This window comes from Pan paniscus, chromosome 8, assembly GCF_029289425.2.
Source record: "Pan paniscus chromosome 8, NHGRI_mPanPan1-v2.0_pri, whole genome shotgun sequence".
In the NCBI taxonomy this organism is placed as follows: domain Eukaryota; kingdom Metazoa; phylum Chordata; class Mammalia; order Primates; family Hominidae; genus Pan; species Pan paniscus.
This window is the reverse complement of record NC_073257.2, coordinates 111,252,951-111,279,682: the sequence shown is the minus strand read 5'-3', so window position 1 is coordinate 111,279,682 and position 26,732 is coordinate 111,252,951. Positions and strand designations below refer to the sequence as shown.

General features: G+C 43.0%; 1 protein-coding gene across 4 annotated transcripts in view; it reads right to left on the bottom strand.

Moving 5' to 3' along the window:
• Window positions 1–26,732, bottom strand: part of CNNM1 (cyclin and CBS domain divalent metal cation transport mediator 1) — a 67,512-nt gene that overhangs the window by 22,105 nt on the left and 18,675 nt on the right. For 2 of the 4 annotated variants that reach the window (XM_024930302.4, XM_034931262.3), the window contains exons 2-7: window positions 14,605–14,748; window positions 11,289–11,429; window positions 9,869–10,038; window positions 7,745–7,844; window positions 7,261–7,308; window positions 3,565–3,627 (exon numbers count right to left, since the gene is read on the bottom strand). In XM_024930302.4, coding sequence (XP_024786070.2) covers window positions 3,565–3,627; window positions 7,261–7,308; window positions 7,745–7,844; window positions 9,869–10,038; window positions 11,289–11,429; window positions 14,605–14,748 — 666 coding nt within the window. The remainder of the gene's footprint in view (window positions 1–3,564; window positions 3,628–7,260; window positions 7,309–7,744; window positions 7,845–9,868; window positions 10,039–11,288; window positions 11,430–14,604; window positions 14,749–26,732) is intronic. The other 2 variants (XM_034931261.3, XM_034931263.3) reach the window with 1 other exon arrangement.

Sequence of the window (26,732 nt, the reverse complement as noted above, 5' to 3'; positions counted from 1 at the left end):
GAGAAGGCACTAGGGAAAAATTGGGGGCAGGGTGGCAAAGGGTATGGAAGAGGACTTCACACTGTAATTGGGGCTGGATGGAAACTCCTCTCCTTCTGCAGTAATAGTCAGGGGCCCTGAAAATCTATACACAGCAGCTCTGGGACTCTTGCTTCATTTGTGACACCTGTATCCAGGGAGCCTTCACAACCCTATCCTGGAATCAGACCCCAAGATACAGAAGTAGAATGCTAAGCTCCCATTTTCCTTATGAGGATTTGAGGAAAAAGGAGGGTTCAGGGGTTGCCTGCCTACATCTTTTGTACCATCAGTGAGGGATGAGGGGGAATGGCCTACTTTGGTCTGACTGTGACTGTGCCGTGGGCCATCTCTCTTCTCCAAAATGGATGAGGAAGCTTAATTACATAGACCTGTAAGAGTACAAACTAGAATTGTTAAAATTCATTATACTGGGGCAATATTTAGCATCAGACAACCGAACACCAAAGCCAGCTGTCTGTCAAAACTACAATGTGAACTCTAAGCCCAAGTTAGGATCCCAGATGAACTCATTCACTTTACACGGAGCTTTAATGGTTCCCAAATGTTCATCACACAAGAGCCAACCCGAAGGAATATTTCCACTTACCACATTTTGCAAAGTAGAAATATTATTTTTAGAGATTCCCTGTATATTCAAGCAGAAAACTGTCATTATTGATCTCAGTGCACATTATGAATAGATAACCGAGCACTGAAAAAGAACCGTTGGTTCCAAAGTCTCTGTCTCTGTGCTTTTGTGGATTTGAAAGGACTGTCATGGGGAATTCAAAATTATCTCCACCACCAGGAGAAGAAAGAAGGAGTGAATATGGGGAAAGGGAATGCTAATTGCAGTGGGGCCGTGTACTTTCAGGGGAAACCCCTGATCAGAAGTTTCATTTTTAAATGAAAGCACCTGCCAAGTTGGTTAACCACACCACAACCTGGAGGTAATCTGTGAACCACTGTGTTCTTATTTCAAACTAAGGCTCAAATAGAAAGAGACTCCCTATGGATAATGATGGCAATATTTGGTGCAGAGACCCCTAGCCTCAATCTAGTGCGAGCACCAGATTCGTAATTAGCACTGCTTTCAAAATGCAAATAAATCACAGCCCTCTAGGGGCACAAAATGTCTATATTCAGAGGTACAGCAAGGTCCCAGGCAGTAGGTGGAGAGCAGGATCTAAGACTTAGATTCCAGTCCTTGTCCCTCTGCCTACCTAAGACACATACAACACTGACTGACTTTCTCAGAACCTGTTTTTTAATCTGTTGTTTTTCAATGACTATTCCTGCCTATCTCCCAAAGTGATTGTGGGGAGTCAAATAAGACAATGACAATTCTTTCTTAGACTTCAAGGCCCTACTAATTTCTAGGATTTATTTTCCTCCCATATAAGATACGGTTGAGATTTAGCATATATGTAAATTAATGTATCTGGATCAGAAATCAATATTTCCACTTAGCACATTTTGCAAAGTAAAAAAAATTTTTAGGTACTTTGGTATATTCTAGGAGAAAATGGCATCATTGTTGATCTCAATGCACACTATGAATGGACGATCGAGCACTGAATAAGAGCCCTTGGTTCCAAAGTCTGTGCTTACAGGGCCAGAAGTTACCTGGAACTTCTTTCTACAAAAATCCCAGACCTCTGAGGCTACTTCTTTTAATGATATGGAACAAAAGCAAGAGTGACAGAGGAAATACCACAGAATAGGTCCTGTGGATGTCAGCTGATCACTGGGAAGGCACAGTGATTAGCTCTAGATAGAGACCAGACACAAGGTGGAGAGGAATAAGCCAAAGGAGAAACTAGGCACTCCCTACCTCTGGTTTTCTCCCACTGTACCCACCATTGCTCCACCCTGCAGAGTTAAACCAAGGGTGGGAATAAGCTTACCTCTTTATGGGTAGGGTTTCCGTTGTGTTGACACTAATCTCCTGTTGTGTTGAATATCCACAGTCATGGAAAAGGGGGGAAAGTTGAAAATACTCTCAGGGGCACATGACACCACCCAGAGTTGGATCAGAAGTCTCAGCACTTCCTGGGGGTTCTGCACAGCAGGAGGGAATCACTTTCATCTCTGTCTGCCATTGGGTTATCATGGACTTTATCATAATCAATACAGATGAACTAGAATTAACCTTCCTTTAACTGGGAAGTTACAATTAACTAGGTCATCTGGTTAACTGAAGGTTAATTAAAAAGGAAAACACATCCTCGCTTTGATCTTTTGGGCTGAAAGTCTTTTAAAATGTGCATCTCCCCTTTCCTCTGAACCTTCACAGCACACTCGTGGCATTCACCAAGATTCACTGCATGTGAAGGAACTTGAAGGTCCATCAAGTGGTCATTTCTAATTTTGCGGGCATGTAGGAGTAGACCATTTAGCTGGTGAGGGCACCAGATTGGCATTTCACATTGACTGTCCGATCCTGTAGTCATTATGAAGGCATGAGCTCTCACAAAGCAAGAAAAACTATTTCTTAGTGGAAAATCACCATCAAGAGAGAGAGAGAAAACTTTGGTGAAATTTGAGAAGGTGGTTAACTTATCTTGTATAGATCAACATGAGGACCAGATGGTTTTTGATGAAAAAAAGTGATTTTGGGAAAAAACAGAAGTCAACATAAATACTTCTGAGGTTGCAAATTGGAGGGTTTGAAGTCTCAAAACATGGCCTTTTTTAAATGTTGAGGGTCTACTATACAGACAGAGAAACATAAGCGATTTCTCGATGACTGAGGATATGGTGGGGTCTTAGTATCATTACCCCAGCAATGTGATAAGGGATACAGATTTAGAGGGTAGAGGAAATTGGACTGTGTTCTAACTGCAGGGCAATTTAACAAATACATTCCTGGTTTAGTCATTAGTTGCTCTATGAGCCCAAGAGAACCGCTGGAGATGAAAACAAACGGTTGATCATTCAGATTTGTGGCATTCTACTCAGTCATTGAATCATTGTCTAGCTCTATGAGGAATTGTTACCTGATTAAAAAGAAACCCAGTGACTATTTCATTTATCAACAAAAGAGGTTAAACCTAATGAAAAGTTGTTTTGAAAGTTTTACATATAGCATCCTTTGTACGAGCAGAGCTAGTGAGCATATGATCATCACATAGTAACATTATTAGGAAGATGAGGACATGGAAGGAAAGAAAGGTAGAAAGAAAATAGGTAGAAATAAAGCATAGTATTCCACTATTCCTACTTCATTCATGCTGTACTCCTCATCCCTCCATTCTGTAGTCAGACAAATGAGGAAAAACTCACACTATCCCTCACCCCCACCATTTTTCCATGTGCATACACAGATACATTCCTGGGAGGTAAACTCACAAATGACACCACTGAACCAGCAATGCCTGGGTGGTATGTGCAAATGAGTGCTATTTGTGCAAAGTGCTATGCCTTAGTCACAGGAGTGCCTGTTGGAGAGATTAGTTCTCATGCAGGAAAGTGACAGAGACCAAAGGCTTCTTGCAAACCCCTCTGGATCTACAGAGACCCGAGACACCCATGCATGTTTACCTGGGGAGCCTGCCAGAGAGTCCCCTCTGCTGACAGCGAAGGTACGAGACACAGAGACGGGCACTAAAGAGTCAGGGGCCAAGGATTTGTGAGTTGCGAAAGGGAAGATATAAACACAAAAGGAAAGAGACAAAGAACAAAGTGGGTGAGACAGTCTTTTCCTGGATCTTCACAACATCACATTTCTCTGCAAAAAGGAATCTTGACTCTGAAAACACAGGAATCACATCCTCTTACAAAGTCACTCTCCAGAAAGACAAGAAAATAAAATGGATTTTGCTGAAGGTCATCTGAAAAGATGTGCAACACATCTTGGAATCAGATGTACAAGCACAAGCCGAGCCCTGTGGGAAGCATGTAGGCAGCATTCTCTGAGGCTCCCATTTTGAGCCAGAAAACATGCTGGGAGCCCAGCGCTGCGTTCCCACCAAGCTCTCCCAGCTCCCATGGAGCTCAACTGCCAAGGGCACCTGCATAGGTACTCAGAGGCCTGAATGGAAAGCGTGTGCTCCTGCTAGGGGCATCCTTGAGGAAGCTAGATGCTGCCTCAGACTCCTAGGAGATCCCTCTGGTCACAGTGTTGGTGAAGAACTGTGCATTGCTAGAGGATAGGGATAAAGGAAGAACAATATCTCTAGCAGTGTTAATGTGAATCAACTTGATGAATTAAATCAAAGCCACTTTGTGGTAAGTACCAGTGGTCCAAAGTATCTCTCCATTCCATTGTCCTTCTCTTTCCCCACAGTTTGAAATGGTGCTGGCTATCACTGGGGGCCCGGCTAGAGTTGAGTGTGTATTAACAGTCCAGCTGCTCCCCCTTCAAGTGGTGTCTAGGCAGGGGAACTATGGGAACCTGTCTTCGTCTCTCTTATCTGATCATTCCCAGAGTCCTTTTTAAGGAGCTAAATGAAACCAGTCTGCAGATGATAGCATACGGAAATAGACTGCTTCTGCAGTTTTATTTGCTACATCAAATGATTTTATTTGAAATTACCTACCTGATAATCCTTTGCTCTGACATGAGATGTTAATGAATATTAGAATGGGCCTCTAATATTATGAGACACAATGGAGTTAAGAAACTCTCTATTCTCAAGAAGAATCATAGTTCTAAATGTATAAATGTATACACCAAACTGTATACATTGTATACACCAAACAGACAGGAGACCTGTTCTTTCCACATCTGCACACCTGTGTGTGCACCTATTCCAGCTACCCTGGGTTCCTGGCAATCAGAACCAAGAAGAAGAAGACAGTGTAGATTATGTTCCCTTCACCTCATGCAGGAAAGCCAGAGACTTCTTTGTAGCCTCAAGTTCAACTTTGAAGCATAGGTCATCGTGCCAGTATTCCAGCAAACTCATAATCTCACTCCTCATCCTCAAAGGCTGATTAAGCTAGCTTCAAGCATAGGGGGACGGGGCTGGGCCAAGACCCTACAAGATTTTATTGCCTTTTAGCTTAGACTTAAGCTCTCCCTCAACCTATAGGTTGAGGTTCTTGGCCAGTGAAAGATGCTGGGTGGCTGGACCATGGGCTGAGCATTCACCCGGGATAACTGTGGAGTATGGCTGGCCTTTGCAGTTACTTCACACTTCACTACACTAAGTATGGGTTCGGGGAGGATGGAAAATGTCTTTTTACTCCATTGGCTAATAATATTTCTTTTTCCTTCTGAAGATTTACAGAGATGCTCAGTAACATGGTGAGAGAAAGAGAAAGAGTGCTATGCTTCTTTTCAGTTAACTAGTTTTAAAGGAGAAATCAATGTTGCAACTTTATTTCTATCTCACTGATGCAACTGAAAGCTTTTGAAAGAAAGAACTAGAGACAAGAAGGAAGGAAAGGAAGAAATCAGATAACATCTTCCTTCTACTTAAAACAATTTTTTTTTTGAGATGGAATCTTGCTCTGTAGCCAGGCTGGAATACGGTGGCATGATCTCGGCTCACTGCAACCTCCACCTCCCAAGTTCAAGCGATTCACCTGCCTCAGCCTCCCTAGTAGCTGGGATCAAAGGCACGTGCTACCATGCCTGGCTAATTTTTGTATTTTTAGTAGAGACAGGGTTTCACCATGTTGGCCAGGATGGTCTCGATCTCCTGACCATGTGATCCACCCGTCCTGGCCTCCCAAAGTGCTGGGATTACAGGTGAGAGCCACCATGCCTGGCCACAGCAATTTTATTTTATTTATTTATTTATTTATTTTTTTTTTTTTAAGAAAGAAGGTCATATAAATTGTGTGGGCTAGGAAGCCATATGTAGGTCTTTTTTTCTCAGAATTTCCACCTCTTTTAGTCTTCTGGAAGAGATCACAGACATTTCTAGGTGACATATTAGAATCCCAGGAGTAGTCCCTAATGTGATGGATGATGGAGATTTCCTTTAGAGAACTAAGGTTTGCCAAAGTCCTGTAGCCCGTCCCTCACCCATCCAGAGTTCTACTGAGCACTGATGCTTCCTTCATCAACCTTGATTGAGATTCATTGTCTTAAGTATAATAATGTACCAGGGTCTTTTCAATTTTACAGAGCTCCTCCAACTCAAGTTCTGCCACTCTTCACACTGGGCAGGTACTTCATTTCAGCCACTGGCTGGGCTATTACACTGTAACAATTACACTGTAAATTGTTCCACTATTTCCACTTAGAAATTGCATTCCAGAATATGATGGATCTGAAATCTGTATTTTATTGTGCTATGTGAACTAGCCAGGACACCAGGAAGCATCTTGGCCGCTCACCAACTTACTGGGTGATTTGAAGCAAGTCATTTCCTTAGCTTCACTCATGTTAAAATGGTATCTACCTTGCCATGTTCCAGGGACTATGATATCAAGCTCTGGGACCCTCTGATAATTCCCACCACAAGGCAATATGTAAAATCTTTTTTTATGATGAGAGGAAAGACCCTATTTGGCATTGAAGTTGTCACTGTAAACACTAACAGCTGAAAGCAATGCAAAATTCGGAACCGTGAATCAGAAAGAAATCTAGAGAAATAATTCTTTCTGTATCACACTTTTAATCACAAAAAATGCCATGCCCTTTAAGCGCAAGTGCAATAACTACACAGGAAACAGCAAGAAGGCACAGCACAGAAAGGGCAGAGCAAACCAGCCATCAGCCCTGTGCCTGCCCCCGACCAAAAGCATGCACAGCCAGCTGGCAGATACCTCTCCACTAGCTGAGAGGTGGAGAACCAAGAAAGAGAGGCAGATAAGCAACGTACTGCACAAAGGTGGAACTTACATCCCCAAATCTTGCAGTCACTTCTTACTGAGGACAAACCCCACAGACACAATAATAGCATATGAGAGTGTTTGAGTAAAGGCCATGGGTGAATTGTTATTGCACAGGAGGAAGGGCTGAGCCTCTGTCCAAGCACACAAATCACCTGCCTGCATTCACTGGAAGGTGGCAATAAGCAGTGCCTTCCCTCACAACCCCTGCATCCCCCCAACCATGTGAGCAGAGAAGCAGCAGAAAACATTCCAGACACACAGAACCTAAGCTCCCATGGTCTGTGGGTACCTGGCAGGAAGCAGTGTTCCTGGCAGAACATTACAAAGGGGCTGCCAGCATTTGTCTTAGCCCCAGCCCAGGCTCAAAGTGCTCGGTCCAGGTCCCCAGAGCGGGCTGAGGCAGGACTACGATGGGGAGGACGAGGAAGGGGTTTGAGAGATACATACGAAAGACAGAAGATCCAGCCAGACTTCCAACCTTCCGCACGTCATTATCTAAGGACAGAAGGATGCAGTGAGTTTCAGAGGCAACTCAGAAAACACACTTCTTATGGGAATCTTCCCTCTTCTATCCACCCCCAGCACCAATTAACCCTGTAAAAACCAGGCAATTAAATGGAAGGGTAGGGAACAAGTATAAAAAGCAAAATAAACTTGTCTTTTCATACTGAAATCTACCACCCTAGATCCCTAACACTTGACAATATTACTGCTTTTTACAATTCAATTTTTTGCACTTTTTTTAAAGCACTAACTGAATGAAAAGTGATTCATACACCCATTTTGCAGAGGAAGGAACTAAAGCCAAGGAAGTTAAATGGCTTGTCCAGGCTGATTAACAAGAGTCAAAGGGGGAGTCAAGACTTGAACCCCTGTGCTTTTTCTACCATATCCCATTACTTTCCCAATAAACAAATGGAAACTAGAATACCTGAGCAAGCAGTGGTCATGATGGCTGGGACGCCATAGTAAGTAAAGGCTCCATTTTCAAAGCGAAGGCCTTCCTTACCAACCTCCACCTCCACTTTACCCTGGAAAAAAAAAAAAAGGAAGTGTACTATGAATGTGTATGAGCACTTCCAGTTCTACTATTGACTAGAATCCTAAGCATTTCTGCTTGGATAACAAGTGGACTAGACCCATGTTCTTATCACAGAGGAATGTTAATTCTCTCCAGATTTACATGTGAGAAAGCACCACCAGCTTTAGTAGCTCTTTGCAGTAAATTCAGTGCTTCGTTGTTCATAAAATAGCATCCAGTCATGAATAACCAAGCTGTCCTTGTGTACTGTAGTGGCCCTTCCATGATGCAGGCCTAAGCACCAGCTAATCCAGGGCCTCATAAACTGCCCCGCTGGTTTAGTCAAAGACTGGACCATTTCTAAGTCAGGTCAACATAAAATCTAGGCCGAGTGCGGTGGCTCACGCCTGTAATCCCAGCACTTTGGGAGGCCAAGGCGGGTGGATCACGAAGTCAGGAGTTTGAGACTAGCCTGGCCAATATGGTGAAACCCCATCTCTACTAAACATACAAAAATTAGCTGGGTGTGGTGGTGCACACCTGTAGTCCTAGCTGCTCAGGAGACTGAGGCAGGAGAATCGCTTGAACCAGGGAGGCAGAGGTTGCAGTGAGCTGAGATCGGGCCACTGCACTCCAGCCTGGGTGACAGGGCGAGACTCTGTCTCAAAAAAAAAAAAAAAAAAAAAAAAAGATAAAATCTAATTATGTGTGAAGCTTGTTTAATTCATTGCCAATAATAGTGATAGCTGATATGTAATGCATAGCATGCATGGACATGACACTGTATTATGTGCACTGCATAGATTCTCATGCAATTAGCCCCACAACCCCATGAAGCCTATGCCATTTTAATCCCTGATTTACAGGGGACTCAATTTTGAGGCTCAGAGATTGAATAACTTGGTCAAGGTTAGTTAGGAAATGGCAACAATGGAATGTTAAAGCCATATTTTTCAAATTTCTGAGCGTACACTCTTGCTACTACATTTTATTCCATGTTTTATTTGAAAACCGTTAAGTTTATATTCAGCATAAGACATGAAACTATGTGATCATTACATTATACAAACAATGTAACAGGATTCTTGTTGATTTCCAACAGTGAGGCACATGACTACATTTTTTGGAGAAGAGAGGTCATTTTGTTCAGACCATTTGGAAAGATATATGTGAGGCAAGTTACAGTGACAGAGCAGAGAGGCTGGAAGTGGACAGTAACAAAGAGACCATTTCTAAATTCATGTGAGCTTAATCAAGATTTTAAAATACAATCAGTGTATTTAGGATTCACAACATTATGTTGGGAAGGGACAGGGAATCAGTGACAGAGCTAATGGTGAAGCCAGACAGGGCACCAGCAGTGTTACAAGCTGCAATCATGTCAGACACTTATTTAAGACAGGCCTATTCAGGTATCCAGAGCAGAAGGTGATCATACTTATGTGAGCACTGGGGAGATGTTGCACTTCTTTGAACAGGTCACTTTCCCCCTTCCTGGTCCTCTGAAGGGGGAGAAGATTTCAGGAACTGCAAAGGCTGAAATGCAGCAGAGAGAATGAATGTGTCCCATGTACCTCCAGAGAGCAGAGCAAGGACCAGTATGGAAGTCACAGATGGTGAGATTTCCACTTGACAGAGAGAAGGGTTTAAAGAAGAGTTGTCTAAAGTTTAGGAGGCAGTGGGCAGTTTCATTTCAGGGGATGTTCAAGCAGAGATGAGGAGGTATTATAGCTTCCGCAGAGCAGCAGTTCTGGAAGTTTAGAAGCAGAACCCCTCTATTGGAGAGGTATTCAACCCACCCCAAACATCGCTGAGTTGTCAGACTAAATGTCAAAGATCCCAGCACTCCCAGGACACCAGTCTTCCATGTCTAGGCCCCTCCTGTGGGTCATGAAGAAATGTCCACCCAGCTGGCCTTGTTGCTGAGGCAGCCAGCCAAGTCTTGGAACTTGGTGCTGAAGGAGGCATGGCCATTTCTTCACCCTGGAGATGCCCTCCTCTGGCTCTCAGAGGTTCCCTGACTTTCCTACTCACCTGTAGAAGCAGCACAAAGTAGTCCACAGGGCGGTTGCGCTGGTAGAGGTAGTGTTCCGGGGCCTTCTTGTTCTTCTCATCAAACTTCAGCTCCTGGATCACGTTGGGATGTTTCAGGAGCCGGAGCAGGATCTTCTCCGAAAGGTACAGAGACTTAAAGGGCTCCACTTCTAGAGGAGAGTGAGTGGGAAGGGAGGAATCAGCATCAGCTGTGTCCCACCCATTCCAGCAGTGGCAGCTGGGAGGAGTCAGAGTGGGCACAACTGGGACCCCTGTGCATGTACCTGGGCACCAGGCTGGCAGGGCTTCTGCAGTTCCTCCGGAGTGGAGGATCCTAATCCCAAGTGTGCATCTCAGGGCCTTACCCACGTCCTCTGGAGATGTGTGTCCCTGCACTGGCATCTCAGGAGAAACAGGTCTCCATTTGGAAATGTCTGTTTCGTTATTAATTTTCTTTGATTTTATTTAAAATTGGACATGGACAACTAAGCCACATAAACAACAAAGACTTCAATGCTATAATTGAATGAAATGCAGATAATTTAATCTGGCTTATTTGTATGACATATATCTGCTGAATGAAATGAAATCCCATGTTACTAAAGACAGGCAATTATTTAAATAATAAGTTGTCAATAATGTGAGGCATCATTGCATCATATTTATATATTACAGCTATTGCTTATATTACATATGTTAAACTTATATTACTTATATAACATAGGCTCTGGGAAGTAGTTAAAAAAAATCTGTACTCAGAACTAGAAATTCTATCTTAAAACAGCTCCAGCTTAAAATTTTCTACTCTTTAGCACCTAAAACAGTGCTAGCACTCATTATATACTCAATAAATATATGTTGGATTAATTAAATATTGAAGTTAGTGATAGATATGATCATTCTAGGTCAGCACATTAATTAGGCATGGATGGTCAGAGGGTTCAAAGACAAACTTTATCTTCTTCACAAGAAGGAGTTTATCTTTGGATTTTCTCACTTTTTTTCTTTCTAAAGATCCCAAGATTCACAATACACTTCTGTATTTTAAAAATTCATAGCTCACAGGCTTCTGTGGCACTGCTCTAGGGCACTGCAAGTCTAACAGACAGGGAGATGGCCTCGGGCTTCAGCGAGGAAGTGAGTAGAAGAGGGAAAAGTGCAGCAATGGTTTCTTTAGCTCTTTTCTCTGGTAGAAGAGTTGAGTTATACTCATTTCTTCCTCTATAAGATCAGGCCTGGGGCTCAATACGACAGTAGGTGGCATCCATTACCCTGTCTAAAGCAACCTCCTTCCTAGAACAGTGCTTCTCAGTCCTGACAGCACACTGGAATCAGGCTGGAAGGTATTAACAACGATTGGTGCCTGGGTCCCACCCTAGAGATTCTGTTTTAGCTTCTCTGGAGTGGAGACTTGTCCTACCTGTGGCCATGAAGCGGTGTGTGGCTAGCAGAAGCTGTGGTGAGATCTTCACCCGCATCTCCGTGTCCGAAAGCTTAAACAAGGAGAAGTCATGCCGCTTCCGCTCCCGGTGCGGGACCCTCTGCTTTTTCCGATTGTCAGCTGTGGGGTCACAGAGGACAGATTACAGCTATCTCAGAATCACGTTGGTCTTTGGAGGTTTTCCCAGAATCACAGGGGACAGATAGAACATTTCTGCAGTGTCAACTATGGGTGACATCACAATATCACCCAGGAAGTAGAAGGATGTTGGTGAGGGATAGACAATGGGAGACTGCCATCATTTCAGTGTTTTCCACACTTAGGGGGTGTATAGTAGAAAAAGGGGAAAGCAGGCTTGGGGTACCCAAGTCTGGGGTTCTGGGGCTGGTTCCCCTACTTACTCACCATGTAATCTCTCTAAGCATCAGAGTTTTTATTTTAATCTGTACAAGGAGGCTAATAATATTTAATATAGCTCTCATACTCATCTTGTGCAATTAATTATGAGACTCTAACTGGAAACTACCTGTGAGAATGCTTTTACACAAAGTCATACACACACAAGGGACCTGCATTCTTAGTATCAAGAGGGTTGCAGGGGCCCAGGGAATTTCTGACTCTGTCCCCCTCCTTTGCCCTGAACTGGCCTCACCTAGTCTCCTGCTGCTTATGTGAACCATGCTCTGAGTGGTACCTGAAGCATGCCACACAAGGAAGGAGGGCGGCCACCACCTCTTATCTCACATTCCCTGCTTCAACCCCAGTCCCTCCACTGGGAGGGAATCAGGGGAAATATAGGGAAGAAGAGAGGAGAAGAAATAAGATTGGACCTATAATCTCTAAAGGGGGGTTTTCTGGATGGGGGCCTCAGGCAGGGTCTGGTACCTCCCAAGAGCCTATGTATCAGGCATGTAATTATTGGTTGAAAGCATTTGCTTTTTCCAATTTAATTTGTTCTCATTCTTTTTAAAGCTTGTCTAAATATATCTACTTCCCCCCCAGCCCCCGCTTTTTTTGTTGTTTTTCTTTTTGGTAGAGGAAATGTCTTCTTTGGTTCTTTCTCTTTTGCTTTCCCTGAGTTTTGAGTAAAATTTTGAAACTGCTAGCCCATCTTATCTGCACTAAGGGGAACAGGGAGAGGGATTTGGGTTTTCTCCAAACTTCGCCTAAAGAGAAACAGGGCTGTGGGGGAACGTCTGGTGCAAGCTGAGTGGATGCAGTGAGAATGAAAGGGAATGAACCCCTGTGGCAGGAAAATAAGGCCCCAGAATCCGGCTCCCTGGTGTGCCCCCTCTCCTTTTGGGGCCTGCTTTTGGGTTTCCATCTAGAAGGGTCGAAGTGCCCTCCTGCCGGTGCAGCTCTTCCATGGCCCGCTCTGACTCTGGGCCTTCACAGTCATCTGGCTCCTGCTTTGACACTCCTTTTGCTCAAGTCACAATGGGCAGACCCAGACCCAGGTGTCCAGATCACATAAGAGGTCAGGGTCATGCAAGAAGAAAGACAGTATCCCTGGCTTCTGGGCCTTTTCACAGCTCTTAGGGAATCATGCCAGCAGCTATTTATAGGTAGAAAGACCCTAACCTGCTCCTGTAGAAAGAGGATCACTCAGCAAAAGAGTAGCAAATACAGGCTATTAGCCCAGCTCTTTCGCTCTCACTAGTAAGCAACTTTCTGATTTGTATGATAAGTTTGCCTAAATAGCCCCCCTCTCCCCCATCAGATTGCCACTTAACATGGCATCATTAGGGAATCATTCCTCTCATCGCCCCCTTCATTCCTTAGATTTCAATAGTGTGTGTTTGAAGCCTTAAGGTTGTTCAAACAAGTGCCCCGGGAGGAGCTTACTCATTTAGGCTATTATCAGTACCTAACACCTTAGTGTGAATGGCTTCACTAGTTTATCTGAGACACCTGGGATTTTTTTTTTTTTTTTTTTTTTTTTTTTTGAGACAATCTTGCCCTGTCACCCAGGCTCCCATGCTGGAGTGCTGTGGCACAATCTCCACTCACTGCAGCCAGGACCTCCCAGGCTCAAGTGATCCTCCCACCTTGGCCTCTCAAGTAGCTGGGACTACAGGCACACGTCACCACGCCTGGCTAACTGTTGTATTTTTTGTAGAGATGGGGTTTCACCATGTTGCCCAGGCTACACCTGAGAATTCTAAATCAAGAGTGGCAGGCAGAGGTGGGGGAGGGAGAGGACATTTCCAAGCTCGTTCCTCATGTAAGGAAGACACGCCTGGTCCGGGCAAGCACAGCAGTGCCCAGGCTCTTGGAGGGAGGTGCCATGACTCTCTTGCTTGTCTTTGCCAAGGCCTGGCCCACCTTTTAGAGTTGATCTCTTCTTTGTCTAAAAGGAAGGCACTCTTTCTGCACTGCTCACTGCCTTATGGTATCAAAGCTCTTTCTACCAGGAGCCAGTTTCTGAAAGGCCGCATCTCACAAACTAAGGACCAAAGTCTGAAACGAGTTATCTGCAAGGAAGAAAAGGATGGCTATTCCATGAGATGAAATTCTCAGGAGGAAACACTTCCCAGCCTAGGGACTCCCATGGACTTAGATAACATTCCAATCCTAAAGACAAAGCATGCCTTTGTAATGTTTGCAAGCAAAGCTTTGATAAGGTTCAGTAACCCAAAGTACTCACATCTGCATAGAAAAGTCTGTATTGTTCCTGAGTGAGGGAGTTAGGAGGGGCAGCAGACCAGAAAGAAGGAAGCAGAGACAAGAGCAGGGATGCTGGTGGCAGGGAGAGAACAGAAACCCAGGGTGGTGGGCTGAAAGGCATAAGAGGACAGGGAAGTTTGTAAGAAGGAATATTCAGTTTTTGGCTTAGGCTGTGAGTAGGCAATCTCATGACAGTCTCCACTGCTCACTGCGATGTTCTGATGTGAGTGGAACCCCTGTTGGGGTCTGCATCTAGGTGGATGAAGCAACCAAACAAGAACATGGGGGACAGAAACAAGGGCAGAGAGGCCTCTGGGCACCGTCCTGGGAACACTGTGTTTCCTGTAGTCCCTTTTCTATCCAAAGGCTGGGAGGTCTCCTTTTCATAGTCTTGGCTCAGTTCCTGAAGGTTCCCTCCTGATAAACACTTAGCTAGCATGTTCCCAGTGACTCAGAAGTGATTCCAACTAGGGTATCTTGCCACAGCAGCACCTGGCATAGGTGGCTGACACACATCAGGGCACAGGGTTTGCCCTGACATCCTTTCTATAAATCAAATGAGGCTTTACCTGAGAGTCTTGGAGGAAAATAAGATGACCCTGGAGAACAGCCAAGGCCGTGCACTTACTGTAGAGATCAGTTTCATCCAGGATCTCCGACTTGATAATCTCCTCTATGATATCCTCCAGCGTGACAATGCCCATCACCTCATAGAAAGGGTCCCCTTCTCCCTCATTATTCACCCGCTGGACAATGGCCAGGTGAGATTTTCCTAGAGAACAAATGAAATCACAGTTAAGTATTGGGGACATTTTCAGAGATCTTTTTTTGTGAGAAAAATGATACAAAGTTGCTGTCTGACCAATCTCAGGATTGCACTCATCCCTGGACCTCCTTAAAATATGAAGTTTTTATGCAAGCGCTTATAAATGCAAGGGCTTATAAATGCAAACCTTATTCTTCTAGATTTGTGTTTCTATTTAGGGAAGTTACTGAATATACTCAAAACCAGTTAGTTTTTTTTCTTTGAACTTTTACATATTAGCAAGTATACGTTAGCTGATATAATATATACTAATTGAAAGAGCAAGAATTTAGAGTCAGAATTATGGTAAAAGTCATTCTCCTCCCCTAAGCCCCCTTCCCCGCTAACTATCCCAGTTACTATTCCTTGACAAATCATTTAATCTCCACTGAATTACCATCTCTCATCTCGAATCAGGAAATAATGCCAGTGTGGTGATCTTAAAACATGGCCTTCGTGGTATGCCTCCCACGGAGAGGTGTGATCTACAGCCCCTCCCTTGAATCTGGCGGGGCTCGTGACTACTTCAACCAAAAGAGAATGGGAAATGAATGTTCATTATAGGACTTCTGAGGCTAGGTCATAAAGGCATGTAGCTTCTGCTGCAAGAACATTGTAAGAAGTCTGACTACTACCCTGAGGCCACCATAGTGGAGAGGCCACATGTAGGTGCTTAGGTGCCAGTCCCAGCTGAGCCCACCCTTCCAGGTTTCCCACCAAAGTGCCAGGCAGTTTGGCAGAAGAAGTGGTCTTGGAAGTGGATCTGCCAGTCTCAGCTGATCCAGCCCCTTGTCTCACTCACTCCCCAGCCTTTCTTTCTTCCCTCCCTCCCTCCTTTCTTTCTTTCTTTCTTCTTTCTTTCTTTCTTTCTTTCTTTCTTTTTCTTTCTTTCTTTCTTTCTTTCTCTTTCTTTCTTTCTCTCTTTCTCTTTCTCTCTCTCTCTCTCCCTCTCTCTCTCTCTCTTTTTCTTTCTGAGATGGAGTCTCTCTCTGTCGCCAGGCTGGAGTGCAATGGTGTGATCTCAGCTCACTGCAACCTCCGCCTTCCGGGTTCAAGTGATTCTCCTACCTCAGCCTCCCGAGTAGCTGGGACCACAGATGAGCACCACCACGCCCAGCTAATTTTTGTATGTTTAGTAGAGATGGGGTTTCACCATGTTGGCCAAGATGGTCTCGATCTCTTGACCTCATGGTCCATCTGCCTCGACCTCATGATCCACCTGCCTCGGCCTCCCAAAGTGCTGGGATTACAGGCATGAGCCACCTCGCCCAGCCTCCCCCCAGCCTTTCAAGCAGCTCCCAGCTGTGGCCCCAGACACTGTGAAGCAGAGATAAGCCATTCCCGCTGTACTTCTTTTTAATTCCTGACTCACAGAATCTGTGAGCATAATAAAATAGTTGTTGTTTTATGGCTCTAAGTTTTGGGGTAGTTTGTTAGCAGCAATGGTAGTTTGAACAATCAGTACCTATAAGGTGACTGTGGAGCTCAAATGACCTAGTGAATATGTGAAAAGACTATAAACTACAATGTGTCACCGGCAGAGATTTCATAAACTTAATTTTTATTGCGCGATGACAGAATAATAATAGTTTCCATTTATTCAGGTCTTACTATGTACCAGAGAACTCTAAATTTATCTATTTAATTCTCATAAAAACCACTGAGGTAAGTGCTATTCTCCACATTTTACAGATAACAGAACTGAGGCACAGATTGGTTAAGTAGCATGCCTGAAGTTACACAGCCTGTAAGAGCAAAGCTGGATTGCAAACCAGGTAACTAGGTTCAGTACTAACCCGGGACTGAAGTTTTGTCTAATAGTCCTGCTTCATATTGGTTTGTTTCCTTCTGCGGTATAGACACATTTCCTGGTCCTTTTTCTAAAATAAAAATCTGGTTGGTTCTTTCCCTTGGCTCAGAGACATTTAAGGAGAAAATCTGGGGTACTGATTCAGATGTTATTATGGAAAACAATAAAAAGCAAGTTCATGCTTTATTAGTACCCTTTATAAACTCTTTTTTTTATTATACTTTAAGTTTTAGGGTACATGTGCACAACGTGCAGGTTAGTTACATATGTATATATGTGCCATGTTGTGTGCTGCATCCAGTAACTCGTCATTTAACATTAGGTATATCTCCTAATGCTATCCCTCCCCCCTCCCCTCACCCCACAACAGGCCCCAGTGTGTGATGTTCCCCTTCCTGTGTCCGTGTGTTCTCATTGTTCAATTCCCACCTATGAGTGAGAACATGCGGTGTTTTACCCTTTATAAACTCTTGCTTGGCCATTGCTAAAAAATATCAGTCAAGAGGAGTGATCAGTTAGTGGGAGGCATAATTAACCATTAAAATGTAAATGAACTTCTGTATCAAATATCTGAAATCATAAGATAGCTACCCCTTGGAGTTTTTAAACTGAAACGAAATTGGAAAGACGGCATTTGTATCACCCAAGAATGGTCTCTAATTTTTTCCCCACCTTCAACCTAACCTTCAGCCTCCTTCTGTACTGATCTGATCATGTTACAACTCTCCTCAAAAACACTCTATGGCTACCTACTGCTTACAGAATCAAGTCCAGGCTCATTAGTTTGGTGTAATATCATCAAGATTCCACAATGTGGCTCTTCCCTGTCTAACTGTATGCCCTGCTACGTCTCCTAATCATTCTATACTTCAGGCATACCAGGTTACCACCACTTCCTTGATTTCTCTTCCCCATTGCTGCCATCTCCCCTACCCCCAACTTCGAGCTCTAGCCCAGGTACCAGCTCTCCAAGAAAGCTCCCCCAGATCTACCCAACTCTGAATCTGAACCAACCTCTCTATTACAGCATTTATCACAAATTGCTACTTCTTGTAACTAGCAATGTATGTGTCCTACACTAGACAGCATTTCCTCCTCAGATCATGAACTACTTTAGGACAAAGGATCATATACTTAAATAAAGTTCCCTCCATATATCAGACAGCCAATCAGTGCCTGATGAACTGAAGACTGAATAAAAACTCATAATTTATACAATAGGTGATATTAAAACCAGATACTAAAGAAAGCCTTTATTTTTTGATAAAATATAACAGTATGTTTAAATTAAAATTTAAACCTTGCATCAGTGGTTCTAAAATTATCCTTCTTGGAAACAACTACATCCTACCCAGTTTGGCCAAAGTACTTTGTAGCTTAAATTAGATTATATTAATTGTTAGAATGTGCTCAATTTAAAGTTTTTCATTTCTAACACATTTTTCTTAACTTATGGCACCTATTCTCACTTTTCTGCTAATATGTGCTAGCAGATGACAAAACAAATAACTAGTATAACAAAAAGCCTTGGAAAAGTGATTTCTTAAAATTGCTTCCTATAATTGGTTATTTTTTGGTAATGTGAACCCTAGAATACATATAATACAGCCATACTCCCTACCACTAACATAATTTATTCATATGATGAAATTAAATTAACAGTTTTTGATATTTTACAAAGAGTACTATAATTTCCATATTAAAAAACCATCATTGCTCTACACTTTGAAAGTTCAGTTTGAGGACACACTATGTTATCACCAAGGAATAGAGATTTTAAGCCCTAATTATATAATATTTAAGATAATGTACCTAGGTAAGCTATTTAGAAACATTTTATAATTTACTCTCAGCCTCTGAGCTTCCCTCCAAAGCCTGTTGAGATCTGCTACACACAAATGAAGGAAGCCATTTCTTCTTAAGTACAGACTGGGATGGGAATTGTCAATCACAATCCTTATTCCGAGTTGACACTCACAGAGACAAGAAAACCAGCTGTTTCCATGTCACACATACCACACACACTCATGAAAGGTTGGTCTTGAAGAGCCCTATGCCTGCACCTCCCTTACTCCCTTCCTGGGCCCTAGAGGTGCTGGGGGTGGCCCTATGTGAAGCCAATCTTGAGACAAGCACAAGTCACTCCCTCCTGCCACAGCACTTTGTACACATCTCTGTATTGGCATTTATAATAACAATAATAGCTGTTATTATTATTATTGAAGCTACCTGTTGCTATGCACACTCTAGGGGCCAGGCACAGTGTCAGGCATTGCACACACATTATTTGACCTTGGTTGTTTTCTATTTATATGTGATCCCCACCCCCACCCATGAGGGTAATCTCCCTGAGAGGCAACAGGTATGCTACATCCTATTTACTTCTGTTTCCTCAGAATCTAGAATAGCATCTGGCATATCATCAGTAAGGAAATACAAATCAAAATCTTACAACTCTTAAGAAGACAACTCCAAAAGTGGGCAAAAGATTTGAGTAGATATTTCTCCAAGGAAGATAAATAATTGGTCAATGCACATGAAAAGATGCTTAACATTGAGAAGTCAACAAATAGTAGCTGGTAACTGGATATCCACATGCAAAAAAGTGAAGTTGGATGCCTACCTCATACTATACATAAAAGTGAACTAAAAATGGATCAAGCACCTACATATAAGAGTAAAAACTACAAAACTCTTAGAAAAAAACATAGGAGAAAACCTTAGAGTAGAGATTGATTTCTTAGGACACCCAAAACACAATCAAATTAAAAAAATAGATCAAATGGACTTCACCAAAATTAGAAACATCTGTGCAAAGTACACCACCAAGAAAGGTAAAAGACAATTCACAGAATGGGAGAAAATATTTGCAAATCATTAGATAAAAGACTTATATCCAGAATATATAATGAAATAATACAACACATAAAAAACCAACTCAATTAAAAAGTGAGCAAAGGATTTGAACAGATATTTCTCCAAAGAAGATATACAATTGGTTAATAAGCAAATGAAAAGATGCTTAACATTGTCATCATGAAGGAAATTCAAATCAAGATGCTAATGAGATACTTTATACCCACAAGATGGCGATAATAAAAAAGACAGATAATAACAAATGTTGGTTAGGATGCAGAAAAAATTGAACCTCTCAGACATTGCTGGTGGGATTGAAAAATAGTCTGGTGGTTCCTCAAAATGTTAAACACAAAATTATCAAATGACCCGACAATTCTACTTTTAGAGAAATGAAAACATATGTCCACACAAAAACTTGTACATGTTTCCAAACAAAATGTGTTATATCAATACAATTGGATATTAACCTGCCATCAAAAGGAATGAAGTGCACCCTACAACATGGATGACCCTTGAAAGCATTATGCTAAGTGAGAGAAGCCAGACACAAAAGGCCATATGCTGTATGATTCCATTTATGTAAAATTTCCAGAATAGACCAATCTACAGGGGAAGAAGTAGATCATGGTTGCCAGAAGCTGGGGAAAGGAGAGTGTGGGGCATGGCTAAGTGAGTACAGAGTTTCTTTTGGGGTGATGAAGTGTTCTGGAATTAGATTAGTAGGGATGCCTGCACAACTCTGTATATACTAAAATGCATTAAGTGTGCGCTTTAAAAGGATGAGTTTTATGGTACGTGAATCCTATCTCAATGAAGCTATTATTTTTTAAAAAGAAAACCAATTGAAAAAAATAATAATCCATGCCTGAATGAGCAGGAAGTTGGTGTGGCTGAAAGTTACAACCTGCAACACAAGTTGAGTAAAAGTAGGGACTGCTTCATAAAGAGAATGGGTTGAAATGAGAGGAATGCTGGTTTGGACTTGGGTAATAACTTACAGCACACATGATCATTTTGTGCTCTAGGATGTGTGGAGAGTAAAAATGGTCTGCCACAGGTGAGGCCACTGGGAGACAAGAAATAGGGGAGAAGGCACCATATTATGAGTTTTGTGCAGGCGGAAATGGTGAACAGGGATGAGGGCTTTATCACAGGCAGGAGAGGGAAAATATGAGAACAAAGAGCTGTTGGCCTGGTTCACATCTTTCAGAAACCTCATCAACTCTCAGGGATGACTTGTGAATATTTACAACTCCTAAACTGGGTCCAACTGGGGCAGTGGGCGCTCAAATATCCCAAGCATTCCCATCTTTCTCTGGGCAAATGCTTGTATCTAACACACATTATTTCTCCTCTCTACCTGTTTACCATTTCTACCTTTACTTCCTAATGGCATATGTGGTAAAGTGGCTTAAATTTTGGTTTTTCTCTTCTGCCTTCCTATGAGATTATGTGAATGAGAACTGTGGCCTTTTCTGTTGAGCCATCCCTCTGCAGACTAGCAAAAATTCTCAAATGCCTTCTCACAACTATTAGTCCGATCTCAATTTCCTTCCAACTTTCTAGAAAAGTGAGATGCCTGTGAAATAATTTAGGCTAATAATGAAGAAGAATATCATTTATACAGAACTTCGTGGTTTGTGAGAAGGCTTTATACAGAGTACAGAAGAGCACTGAAGTTGGATGTTCTTCAGGACTTCCTGTACCCCTCATGGTGTGAATCAATGACTGGACAGGCTCTCAGCTTTCTCCAGAATCTATTGAGACATGTGTCTTGTGCATATTTTTAAACAAGTCAGCCTTGTTTCCAACTTCCGTTAAAGGGTTCTATCTCATTTGGTGGGCATTTTCCTTGGCGAGGTGGTGGTGGTGGCAGGGTGGAAGCAGAGACTGTATTCCCTTAGGATCATTACTACAAACAAGACCACACAGTAAAGTCATATTAAGCTACAGATGTTGAGGAGTAGACTAAGCTAAGTTTGCTCCACACACTCTCAGTCTTAAGTCAGGTCCAAAACAATTGGGGCCCTGGCAAAGTCACCCTTCCAATTGCTAAAAATAGTAAAAGTGACAAACTTTAATCCTGCTAAGTCCAAGAGCATAATGTATCTCATAAAGATTCAGCAGAGGCAAAAGGTACTTCTTTGGGTGGAAAACTCTTGAATGATACTAGTTTATGAGGCATTTTTACATGTTTCTTGAGCATACTACTGTGCCATTGAACATCAATAGATGAGAAATCTCTGGGCTGAGATGAAAAGTAAAGAAACGGTGGGTTTTATGAAAATGCACTTTCTAGGCTACATCTGTCTCTGAGGTCTAAAGAACATATTTAACTCTGGGCTCACTGGTGTCTCACTTCAGATCTGGTGACTACAAACTCTGGCCTCTGGCTTGATTTTCTGCCATGTTCCTGGTGATCAGCCTCAACAGAAGCCCAGCTCTGTCCTGATGGCCTTTCCTGATTTCTACCAGCTGTGAGCTCCTCAAGCCTTGGTTTGCTTCCCTCGAGCCTTGACGACTACTTCCCAGCCCAGCCTCTGATTTACAATCTCTGGCTCCAATCCTGCCCACATCTTGATGAGACACAACAAAGATGATCTGCAACTGAGATTTGAACCTTGTTTGGGCTACAGTGTTGGGATGCATTTGGGTGGAACAGGAGAAATAATCCTCAATGAAGCCTCATGGGTTGGAGTCATACTTCTCTAGGATTAACTGATATTTACTGGTGATCTGTCTTTCCTCTATTAAACAGGGCCACCTGGTAAGACCCTCTACTCTCAATGCTTTGGACTGCATCTCACCTAGTTCAATGGTTTTCAATGCTGGCTGTGCATTAGAATTACCTGAGAAGCTTTAAGTATATTCTATTAATATAACTTGATCTCACACCTGGAAATTCTGATTTCATTGGTGAGGGGGTGGCATCAATAGTTTAAAATGACCCCCAGGTGAGTCTAACGTTCAGCCAAAGTTGAGAACTACTATCTTGGCTTATGACATTGGTCCTCAAAGTGTGATCCCTGGACCACCAGCATCAACATCACTCGAACTAATTAAATATGCAAATTCTGGCTGGGTGTAGTGGCTCATGACTGTAATCTCAGCACTTTGGGAGGTTGATGCCAGGGGATTGCTTGAGCCCAGGAGTTTGAGACCAGCCTGGGCAATATGGGGAAACCCTGTCTCTATCAAAAAAAAAAACCACAAAAATTAGCTGGGCATGGTGGCATGTGGCTATAGTCCCAGTTACTAGAGAGGCTGAGGTGGGAGGATCACCTGAGCCTGGGGAAGTTGAGCCTGCAGCAAACTGTGATCGTACCACTGCGCTCCAGCGTGGGCAACAGAGCAAGCCCTTGTCTCAAAAAATAAAAAAATAAAAATGCAAATTCTCAGGCCCAACCCTAGACCTAGTGAATCAGAATCCCTGGGGGCATAGCCCAGTGATCTGTGGTTTAATAAGGTTTACAGGTGGTTTTGATGCAGGCTAAAGTTTGAAAACCACTGGTTTATGGGTAAGATTTGTCACACTGGTTATGAGGAAGAGAAATCAGTACCAAGATGTCTAGTAAAATCTGGTCCCTTTGGTGTACCTAGCTTAAGGGTCACAAGATGCTAAGTATTCATGAAAAGAACCTCCCAAAACAAAGGGTAGCTGCAGTGGCAAGGTGATTAATGCTCTATCTTATATTGTGTGAGTGGTTGTAGTATTTTGTTGACATGGGCAAAAAGTAGTAATTGACTATTCAACGCTGGGTTTGGGAAAGGGTCTCTTTGTGGCTTCTCTACTAATCTCCTCTGAGACATGCTTGAGATACCACATTACCTATTAGGCTCTTGGCACATTTGAGGTCAGTAAAATTACCCATTACTGAAGGTCAAATTAGTGTTTTCCATTGCCCCAAGAATCCAAAGGGCAGTCCTAGTACTGGTTACTGGCAGTGTTCTACCTAAGGTGTTATCATCACTACCTCGTATTGACATACCCAAACTACAAGTCAGATTTCTTAGAAGATGAGGTTTTCAGGCATTGCTTTTAAAGCAGTGGTTCCCAAATGGAGGTGATTTTGCCCCCCAGGGGACATTTGGCCATGTATGGAGACAATCTGGTTGTCACAGCTTGGGGCAGGGAATGCTACTGGGCATTTGGTGGGTAGAGGACAGGGATGAAGCTAAACATCCTTCAATGCACAGGACAGTCCCCTTCACAAAGAATTACCTGGCCCCAAACATCAATACTATTGAGGTCGAAAGCCCTGGCCTATTGGGGGGTGGGGTTGGGGGAGGGAGAACATTAGGAAAAATAGCTAATGTATGCTGGGCTTAATACCTAGGTGATGGGTTGATAGGTGCAGCAAACCATCATGGCACACGTTTACCTATGTAACAAACCTACACATCCTGCACATATACCCCGGAACCTGAAATAAATAAAAATGTAAAAATATACAGAAAGGCAGTGGCAGCAACATCACAACTGTATTTTGATATCTGAAGAAGCTAAAATAGCCTCCAAAGTCTTTAATAAATATAGCCTTATCTATTCTACATGGTTTAGGCACATCCATAGATAAGAGCTCTCAAGGACTCCATTAGCATACCTCTGATGCCTTAGGGGAACAAAAAGGCAAATAATTGATTTGCTTCCTCTCTTCTTCAAAAATAGCTACAGCACTTTGGTAACTGTTCCCAAGATAAAATAAAAAGCTAGGAGGAAAGCATATTGCTTGGAAATAGAGAACTAAGCAAAATCGTTTTATGGTTTTATGGTTTCTGCCTCACTTGTGACCTTCACCTTATAAAATATAGTGGCTTTTGCTACGTTCTTCTTCCAGGTGTGCTTGCAGCATCTTTTATTCATTTGGTAGACAGCATTGAGTGTCTCCTCTTTCTTACCTTGGTCTTGGTCACTTGGTACCAATGGAAATGTATTCCTTGGAGTAGCAGCATGAACACTACCTGGGCCTTTGTTCAAAATGCAAGATCTGAGGTCCCATCCCTGCCCTACAGAATCAGGATCTTGCGGGGTGGGGCAGGGTCCAGATAGCTGTTTTTTGTGGGTTTTTTTTTTGTTTTGTTTTGAGACTGTGTCTCACTGTGTTGCTCAGGCTGGAGTTCAATGGTGTGATCCTGGCTCACTGCAACCTCTGCCTCTCGGGTTCAAGCAGTTCTCCTGCCTCAGCCTCCCGAGTAGCTGGGACTACAGGCACATGCCACCACGCCCAGCTAATTTTTGTATATTTAGTAGAGACGGGGTTTCACCATGTTAGCCAGGATGGTCTCAATCTCCTGACCTCATGATCCGCCCACCTCAGCCTCCCAAAGTGCTGGGATTACAGGCGTGAGCCACTGCGCCCAGCCCAGATAGCTGTTTTAATGAGCTCTCCAGGTGATTCTTATGCACACTAAAGTTTGAGAAACACTGCTCTTGACATGTGCTACTCAAAGTGTGGTCCTTGGATTGGAAACATGGTATTACTTGGGAGCTTGTGAGGGAAGCAGAAATTCAGGCTCTCATCTTAGCTTTCTGAATCAGAATTTGCATTTCCTCAGTATCTCCAGGTGATTCTTATGCACACTTGGGTATCAGAAATCCTGGTCAAGACTACCCTACTTCTCTTCCCACCCTTATGATTGGAACTTTTCTATTTCCATTGTGGATTCCTTTTTTTTAATCCTCACCTACAGATAAATATATCTTAAAGACTCCGACTCGTGATTCTCGACCCTGGCTACACGTTGGAGTTACATACTGATGCCTGTGTCCCACCCACAGAAATTCTGATCTAATTGATCTTGGATGAGGCTGGGAAACTGGAATGTTTAAAACTTCTTCAGGTGATTCTAATGGGCACTTGCAGTTAAGAACTTCTGCTCCTGTCCTTGATCTTCTGCTCATCTCTCTTGCTGATTAAAGATCCCAGCAAAGCCTATTAATTTAAATATCACAATCACCTCTTTACTGAGAACTGGATTTATATCTGAACATAGGTTTCTATTTTTTTATTTTGAGACAGGGCCTCACTCTGTTGCCCAGGTTGGAGTGCAGTGGTGCAATCTCAGCTCACTGCAACCTCCGCCTCCCAGGCTCAAGGGATCCTCCCACCTCAGCCTCCTGAGTAGCTAAGACAACAGACTCAAGCCAGCAGGCCTGGCTATTTGTTTGTTTGTTTGTTTGTTTGTTTTTGTAGAGATGGGGCTTTGCAATGTTGCCCAGGCTGGCCTCGAACTCCTGAGTTCAAGCAATCTGCCCACTTTGGCCTCCCAAAGTGCTGGGATTACAGGTGTGAGCTACTGTACCTGGCCTCGATGTCTATTTTGAACACCCTTCCTGTTTTAGATATTTTGCCTGAGCTGTCCTCTTGTCAAAATCACTTACCCAAATAGGAACTCCTAATCTTCAAGACACATTGCCCCTGCTCTTCCTCCGTCTTCACTACAGTAAATGATACCATTAACTCTAGTTACCCTAAGTCATAACCCGAGTCATCTTTTATCTTTCCTTTATGTCAATTTAGAAAAAAATCCCCACATTCTTTCAATTCTTCTTCCTTTATTCTTTTAACAAGTACTTACTGAATGACTACTACATGCCGAGCGCTCTTCTAGGCACTTGAAATGCAGCAATGAGCACAATGCACAAAATCATTTTCCTCCTGCAGCTTACACTCTTGTAAGTAGAGGTAAGAGATAATAAAGCAAATACATATCTAAAATATATAGCATAAGGCTGGGCGCCGTGGCTTAAGCCCATTATCCCAACACTTTGGGAGGCTGAGGCAGGAGGACTGCTTGGGCCCAGGGGTTTGTGACCAGCCTGGGCAATGAATCAAAACTTCATCTTTACAAAAAATTTTAAAAAATTTAGCCAGGTGGGGTGGTGCATGCCTGTAGTCCCAGCTGCTTGGAAGGCTGAGGCAGGAGGATTGTTTGAGCCTAGGAATTTGAGTCTGCAGCTAGCAATGATTGCACCAATGCACACCAGCCTGGGTGACAGTGAGATGTTGTCTCAAAAAAAAAAAATATATATATATATATACACACACACACACACACATCATATATATAAAAATATATATATAGCACAGTGCTAAGGGGAAAGCGAAGCAGGGAATAGTGATGAGGGAGTGTGTGGGAGTGAGAGAACAGGTGTTACAATTTTAGGGAAGGGAGACCGGGGATGAACTCCCTGAGGTGATGTTTCAATAAAGCCCTGAAGGCGGTGAGGTAGGGAGCCCTGTGGAGATCTCTGCAGTAGAACAGGGTGTAAAGGTCATGC